The 8318-nt window shown below is 36.9% G+C and overlaps 2 protein-coding genes across 6 annotated transcripts in view; one reads left to right on the top strand and one right to left on the bottom strand.

Annotated features, from left to right (window-relative positions):
- Positions 1–476, top strand: part of LOC104757934 (ribosome maturation protein SBDS-like) — a 3603-nt gene extending 3127 nt beyond the window's left edge. Inside the window, exon 6 of one of the 2 annotated variants that reach the window (XM_010480729.1) lies at positions 1–476. This exon is cut by the window's left edge and continues 1 nt beyond it. In XM_010480729.1, the coding sequence (XP_010479031.1) occupies positions 1–327 (327 nt within the window). In that variant the 3' untranslated portion in view covers positions 328–476. The other variant, XM_010480728.1, reaches the window with a different exon arrangement.
- On the bottom strand, positions 674–6152 carry LOC104757933 (transcriptional corepressor SEUSS). 4 transcript variants are annotated; one of them, XM_019239482.1, is made up of 11 exons: positions 6021–6152; positions 4253–5547; positions 4050–4169; positions 3693–3741; positions 3480–3587; positions 3160–3266; positions 2897–2965; positions 2479–2576; positions 2287–2380; positions 2022–2091; positions 674–1932 (listed from the first exon to the last, which is right to left on the bottom strand). In XM_019239482.1, exons 2-11 carry the CDS (start codon positions 5198–5200, stop codon positions 1007–1009), a joined length of 2589 nt encoding a protein of 862 aa, XP_019095027.1. In that variant the 5' UTR covers positions 5201–5547; positions 6021–6152; the 3' UTR covers positions 674–1006. The 4 variants fall into 4 exon arrangements, with proteins under 4 accessions (XP_019095027.1, XP_010479028.1, XP_010479026.1 ...); XM_010480726.2 differs by lacking the exon at positions 3480–3587 and having other exon boundaries at positions 3160–3374; positions 4253–4863; positions 4987–5547; XM_010480724.2 differs by lacking the exon at positions 3480–3587 and having other exon boundaries at positions 3160–3374.

Genomic DNA, 8318 nt, shown 5'->3' with positions numbered 1-8318 from the left:
CACAAGCCGTTGTTACCTGCTGAGGCTGAGACTAAGGATTTGACTGATCCCGTCGTTGAACTTAGCAAGAAAATGCAGAAGCAAGAGATAAGTACTACAGATAACATAAAGCAAGAAGGAGGAGAAGAAAAGAAGGGGACCAAGTGCAGCACTTGCAACACGTTTGTTGGGGAGGCTAAGCAATACAGAGAGCACTGTAAGAGTGATTGGCACAAACACAACCTGAAGCGTAAGACTCGTAAACTCCCTCCTCTTACCGCTGAAGAATGCTTGTCTGAAATTGACATGGACGACTCTAGAGCAGATTTGAAAGACTACTCTTTCTGAAACTACAGTATTCTCATTTTGTTCTTTTTAATTTTGTCAATGTTGAATCTCGTGGTCATATGTGAGTAGATGAATACACAACACTTGTGCAAACTTATGAGTAAAAAAATCTTTTGTTGTTTAAGAGACAATTTGGATTTTCGGTGTTATGAGTGGACAATTTTGACCAACCACAGACAATTAGACATAGTACATAACCATTATTGCACGAATAACTAACAATCGTCCAAACATAGACATCATAGATCGATCATACATAGACATTGCACTTTTTTCGTTTCAAAAAGGCATTACGTATTTAACGTTTTTGTCAGATAATTTAGGAAAGTTTAGTTAACACATGGGAGAGAGATAAATGAAGGATAGAGCTTGATCATTGCCTCCCTGATAATGTGCCCTAAGGAACACACACCCATAGAAAGATGTACATTATAACTATAAAGCATAAGAAAACTCCCCAAGATTTTTAAAAAGAAAAGGAAACAGTAACTCAAGAGATGGTATGGTGATTGTAAGAGGGGTGACCTAGAAACCAGTTGTTGGTACAAGATATGACTCTTTCCTTTCTTAAGCACAATATCACGGCTTATGGCCTATCCTTATCCTGAGCTGAGTTGTGTAATGCTGCACAAGCAAAACATTACCCGATCAAAGTCTTGTTCATCTTCATCTTTTTATCTCAGGCGTTCCAATCACACTGAAAATTGTTGAAACCATTCACTGCTCCTAAGAGCTGGTTTCCTAGATCCTGTTGCCCGTTCGGATCCCGCACCATCATCCCAACTCTTCCGTTCATGAGACTATTGTTACCGTTCATATTATTCATTCCATTAGCTGTCATGGACTGACCCATCCCACCACCAAACCCACCAGCACCTCCAATACTTGGGTTGCTGTTGTTCACTTGGCCATTCATCAGCAGAACACCAGAGCTATTTACATTAGCTGCCTTCCCATCATTCCCGAAAGACCCATGCCCAACCATGCTTCCTCCTGAGCTATTATGAGCTTGGTTGTTCATCAGGATTTCATTCAGTATCTTCTGCACCGAGCTAGACTCGTTTGCATCAACCTCACCCGCCTGTTGCATTGCTGGTGAGTTTGTGGAACCCATGTGATTAACAGATGGTATCCCGTTTTGAGAGGGATTATTGTTATTAGATGAGGATGTTGGAGACTGAAATGTTGGCAGGTTATGTTGTTGCTGCGATGATGGCACCATGGTACCCGAGGAACTAGGTGACGGCATCTGAACAGAGTTTCCTCCATACGGACTGTTTGGAGGATTGTAAGCAGCATTCTGATGTCTCGCCTTCATTGAATTCTGGTGGATGAGTCCTGCGATGCTGTTGGTGGAGGTGGATGCAGAAGCTGCATTGAAGGCATAATTTACACCATTGCTGGGATTTCCCTGCATTAGTGCCACCTGCCTATTACTTGGATCGCTGTTTGCATTCTGGGCAACTGTTTGCTGTTGCTGTTGCTGCTGTTGCTGTTGCTGTTGTTGCTGCTGATGCTGCCTCAGTTGATCACTGGGTTGCTGAGGAGAAGGACCAGGCAAGGCAGATGAAGGGCCTGTTCTCCGTGGAAACTTGGCTAAACTTTCTGTACCAAATAGAAAAACACGGAAAAGGAATTAGATGCTATAAGAAGAAAAACACCATATACTTTGACAGGAGGTCACATTGACTTACCGATTGGTCCTGTTCTTGTTTCTCTGCTATAATCTATCAAGTCCTTCATACTATTTACCACCTCCGAGATCTACAATATTGCAAAAAAAATCAATAATGTGCATTGGCAGACATGGTCACAGGGACAGGGTTATTACAGAGGTTGATTTAATTATTTCATTATGGATATCCCTTTCAAAGCTGAACGTCCAGGGAATGCAAGTATCTAAAGTTTTATGCAAGACTGCAGAGATGCAATGGGATATTGAGACATTCTTTCATATACCTGCAAACACCGAACATATCTCTTTGTGTATCCCAAATCATTCACGAGTGGTACTTCTAGGGCCTTTGCCAATTGTCTAGCAGATGCAACAAACCTGCAGAACAATGGCAGCACATCAGACATCACCAACTAAAAGTCTGAGTAACATGAATAGTTACATCAATCTAACAACAAAAGAGAGGAGAAGTTTACATGTTGCAATTATTTTGTAACTCCGGAAGAGCAGAATCTGTTGTTGCATTTTGAGCGGCTTGCTGATATTTCTGAGCTGCCGATCCAAGCTGACTAACCTGTACGTGAATACAAAAAAAAAGAGCTAATTACCTAAGCCGTTTAAATGATTTTTCTGTATATTCTACTCCTATTGAAATTTGGAAACCAAAAAAGGGAAAAGTGATGATTTCGTATACAAAAGCAGATAGAATAATATTAAGACAGTATTTCTAATTTTGTGCTAAAATGAAAGGTCGCATCTCCAAAATAACTATCTGCCAGAGCAAAAACATATGAACTGAAAACAACATAGGCCTCAACAGACTAGGTATATCAGTTTGTTATAAACATAAACCCCTACGATGCAGGAAAGATGTTTAATCTTTCTTGAAGTTACCTGTGGTATCAAAAGCCTTCGTGGAATCAGCTCTTCATGCCGCCGAGCACAAAATTCCCAAGAGAATATCTGAGGAGGAACTTACAAGAATGAAGGGATTGGAGAAAAAAATAATGGTATCATAATTTGCTGCGAGAGATNATGCCGCCGAGCACAAAATTCCCAAGAGAATATCTGAGGAGGAACTTACAAGAATGAAGGGATTGGAGAAAAAAATAATGGTATCATAATTTGCTGTGAGAGAAAAGAGTTGTTTGAAGAACCTTAAGATCTGGAGAGAATACTATTCGAAGTTGGCCATCACGAACAACTCGAAGATGCTCAAATACACTCTCTTGTGTTGCTTTTGCGTACTCCAACACAATTTGACCAGATGAATTCTGAGATTCCCTTGGCATATCGACATATAAAAGTTCTTCCAAAGTGCCACTTTCATACTTTATCTTAAAAAGCCGCGGGAGGACTTCGGCGGTTGCCTCTAAACAATGAAAGAGTCAAAGACACAAAAGATGAGCAACTAAAAAAACAAGTTATATTCCAAAACAACGCAAGCAGTCAAGCACTGATTATCTNACAATTTGACCAGATGAATTCTGAGATTCCCTTGGCATATCGACATATAGAAGTTCTTCCAAAGTACCACTTTCATACTTTATCTTAAAAAGCCGAGGGAGGACTTCGGCGGTTGCCTCTAAACAATGAAAAAGGCAAAGACACAAAAGATGAGCAACTAAGAAAACAAGTTATATTCCAAAACAACACAAGCAGTCAAGAACTGATTATCTAAATAACATACCAAAACCACGTCCAGGCTTTCGGTTACATATTTCACAGTGCCACACATCCTGCAATGTTTGTTAAATAAAATACCCATGTAAAGAAATATAACATGAAACAAGTACCTAACTGACTCAAAACAACTGGCTCAGTTGCATGAANTCGGTTACATATCTCACAGTGCCACACATCCTGCAATGTTTGTTAAATAAAATATCCATGTAAAGAAGTATAACATGAAACAAGTACCTAACTGACTAAAACAACTGGCTCAGTTGCATGAAATCAGCTTAGCAAAAGACGATATAACTAGATGAAAAGACAAGCTCTTTCACAATCGTATTACAAACAAGACCAAGTTCACTGAGCAGTAAACCTGAGGGAAAACGCCAGTTGTTTGCCGGCCACTGCCATACATCGAAACGCACCATCTCTTTTTGGCATTGGGAGCAAAGTACTCAGCTACAAATTTTCTCCAGAACTCGATATTATTGTCCTGCATTAACAGCAGACAGATCTGTCAATCACGAAGAAAAACAATAGGCTGAAAAATAATTAATAAAAGGTAAGAAGATTTACTTCAGGCCTATGTTGTTGTCGGTACATATACTGAGTAAGTCGCTGAGCACCCATGCCCGGCTCATACACTGGTTTCAGAGGTGGCCTCAGAGGTAAACTCTGCTGTTGGAACTGCTGTGGTAATTGAGGACGTTGTTGAGGCATAGATTTCAGGAGTTGCTGTTGTTGAAGTTGCATAAGTCTCTGCTGGTGAAATATGTTCATTTGAGCCTGCGGAGATTGTCCTGGCATTTGAAGAAACTGTTGTTGTTGTTGTTGCCTCTGCTGTTGTTGGAGAAACAATGACTGCTCTGAATGTTGAGGTTCCATTTTCACTTGGGCCAAGTTTCTCATGGCCTGAAGTTGCTGCGGTTCCAACTTTACTGATCCTAGGTTTCTCAACATTTTCTGTTGTGGCTGTTGTACTTGACCATGCTGCTGATCATTCGAAACCTGACCAGGTTCCAACTTGACAGGTCCCACACCTGCTAACCCGCCTCCACGCACGGTTGGAAACTGCTGCTGCTGCTGACCATGTTGAAAATTCTGAGGCTCCAATTTCTTATTCCGTTGTTGCTCTGCCAACAACTGGTTAGATGAAACATTCGAGAATTGCTGACCCTGAACTTGACCTGATGAGCGCGGGGACACCATACCCGGAGCATTAAAAGAAGACAAACCACTAAACCCGACACTGGACAGCGGGTCTGACTCAGCCCCACTTGTATCCATAGAAATAACAGAACCGGGAATACCATTTACAAAAGACTGATTATTGAGGAGGGAAGATATGTTTGGTGCACTCCCAAGCATACTCATACTCATGTTGTTACCGAACTGATTACGGGGAGAAACAAGGGAAGGAAATGCTGGTTGGGAAGGAAGAGGAGCTCCTCCTTGTCCTCCTAAGATGGAAGGCGGAACACTTTCGCCACTGCCAACAGGATTAGGCGGCTCTGATGGTACCATACTCCCTCAAATAATCACAACTTCACAATCCAACAAAAAGCAAGAACAAAACTGACTGAGATTTCAAGGCGTTAAAACAAAAAAACTCAGCTCCTCTGTGTTGGAGGAGTAAAGATGTCTCCAAGGCACAATGAAGTAGAAACGTCTTCTTTCTGACCAATGATAAGCTTCAGAGTCGTAAATTCCACGAAACAGATGTAGGAAAGAGCTGAATCTGAGTGGTGAGGTTCCGTATCGAACATTCTAAGACCAAACCCAAAACACTTGTCTCCGTAATCTCTGTTTGATTACAAATGAATTTCTCAGATCCAAAATTAAGCAAATCTACTCCATTCGAAACTCAGCACCTTTAAGCAAAACAACAAAAACATAAAAATCAAGAAACAGTCCTCACAGAGAGACAAAAGCAAAAAAAAAGAAAAAGTTAAGAAGAACCCAGAAAAGAAAGCTTGATCAAACCCTAATTGAGAAAACAGAGATAAATAGTGAGAAACAATCTATACAAACTTACCAGAAGCTGGAATTGAAGAATAAAGTCTTCGATAAGACTCAAATCATAGAGAATCGGACAAGAAAAAAGGTATAAACTTTACAAACCAAAATCAACTCTTTTTAATCTTAAGAAAACTTGGATGAACACAAAACAATTACAAATGAAGAAGAAACTTTGCAAGTCTTTTAGGGTTTTTTTTTTGTGTGTGTGTGTTGTTTTTTTTTTTGGAGTGGGTTTGGGGATAAGAAGAACCCAAAAGACGAGAGAAACAGAACAATCCTGTGCCGCCTCTACAAATTGTTGTTTCTGGGTTTTATTAAATTATACCTTTTTTTAGCTTCAGAGTATTGTGTCCTGTTCTTCGCTGTATCTTTAGAGAGAGAGAGAGAGAGAGAGAGAGAGACAAGAGAGAGGAAGATGAAGAGAGAGAATAGTGTCCTTGCGGACGTCAAAATTGTATTCGATCGGATTTATTTCATTCCCTTTCTTACTTTTTTTTTTCTTCTTTTCATCAGTCTCTCTCTCCTTCAAAGGAAGTCAATGACATGCCCTAGAAATGTTTTTTCTCTCAACACAATCTGGATTTTTTTTTTTTAACTCACAAACATTTTGTTTCTATTTGTTTTTAGTGTTTTAATTGTAATCTTTTAATTTTAAAAGGAAAATTTGTATAGAAATGTTTTAATATTTAATGTATTACTATATTGATAATGATTTCTTAAAGATTATTTAAATTGGAAATTATTAAACGACAAAATAATTATTGATTAGTCTAACACAGATTTATTTATAAAATTAAATAACTAAGTTCGATTTTTATTGCCTAATTATTTTTTTCTATCTCTTTCTAGTACGACTTCACCTCTAATTAGTAGATTCTTCCTTACTGTTATTATTTAATTGTTAAAGTCTTCTTAATAAGTTTAGTCTTAATCTAAGAAAATTGTTTTTAGAATGTTGACTCTTTTTTTTTAGTGTTTTTGAATTATTTGGTAATTAAGATAAGAGTTGACTGATGATAAAAAAAAAATATATATCCGTAAATAGAAAAATTTAATGATTAAGCAACGTAAAAAAATACCTTGTTATGTAAATATAGAGCGTTTATGACATAGAAACATATAGAGTTTTTAAGAAAGTTTCAGTTAAAGATTGATCGGTCTTTTCCAACCAACTGAATGACTTTCACCTGCTTCGTGCCTCTTTTCTTATGTTCTCCTAATTCTCGTTCTTCTTATTCAAAAGCGGATTGGCTAGCTCGTTCTTCTAGATCTCTTGTTTTTGAAGTTACTTTTGCAAACTATATCTCCTATTTGGATGACCAAATTATGAAGTAATATTTTAATTAATATATGATTGACAATATATATATATATATATATCAAGAACCCTAGAGAATTCCTACATGAGCTCATAGGTCTTGAACAGATCATTAGCTGGAAAAAGCTTCCTTAGCCAACCAATAGTTGGTGTTATTGTGCTCTCAAAACTAAATGAATTAGGATTATAATGTTTGCTAGAATTGCTTAAAATAAACCAAAATTTTAGTCTTTAATCACTAGCAGTGTAAGAGACGACCAGAGAAGCTACAACTCTTTGGATCGCCGTCGAAGCCTTTGAAGTTCACCAAAACTCTTTCTCTTTAGCTTTGCTTTGTTTCTTAGAGAGAGTCTTTACCTCTTGTACTCGTTTCTAATAAGTAACATTTAAACCTTATCATCAGTTTTATGCTATTTACTTTTATGAATTACTTAAACCTTGATTTCATGATTTCTTTAAGCATGCTTGAGTTTTTACTTGTTGGTTAAATGTTCTATATATTTTAGATGTTCTGTTCATCCACTCTTTTCAAAAAGAAAATGTTACTCGTATTAAGTTGAACAAGATTTTATTATGAATGATTTTAATGATTGAGCTTTATTTATTTTAAACAGTCTCATGAGTTTCTATTTACACAATGTGTAAAAGAATTCTATACACAACATGCATACACAACATCATGTTGTTAAGCTTTTATATTTTTTTGTTATTGCTTTTAATTTAAAATTATGTTTCAAGGTTTATAAAACATACAAAAAATTATTAGTTCTGAATTACATTTAGATAATTTCAAAATATGTAATGTAAACTATACTTTATATGTACATCAAACACTTTATAACTTATAAATTTATAAATTTATTAAGTTTTCATGACATATATGAATAGTCACACCTATATATATATATATATATAAATATATATATATATATAATCATCATATATATAAAAGTAGAGTTTCAGTCTCTCCTTATTGGTCCACTTGGCAATGCAATTTTAACAAAAAGAAAAATTATAATAAACCAAAAATTTAAAAACAATTAATTTTCACATTTAATTCACATAATATATGTAACATCCGCGAACCAATTTTTGTTGTTTTGGTGTGAGTATCGATCGATACCCTTGTGGTATCGATCGACACCACTATTTCTGGGTTCGTCGGGTTTGTTTTAATTCGCGATTTTGGTTTGGTTGGTTTGGTTTAGATAAAGGAGAAAGATCAGAATCGTTAGGGTTTGGGAGGAAACAATTTCGGCATATCAAATCGTTCTCAAAGGTAATGAAATTTGGTAGGTTTATTCC

Source organism: Camelina sativa, chromosome 17 (genome assembly GCF_000633955.1).
Source record: "Camelina sativa cultivar DH55 chromosome 17, Cs, whole genome shotgun sequence".
Taxonomy (NCBI): Eukaryota; Viridiplantae; Streptophyta; class Magnoliopsida; order Brassicales; family Brassicaceae; genus Camelina; species Camelina sativa.
This window is presented reverse-complemented; position numbering and strand designations above follow the sequence as displayed.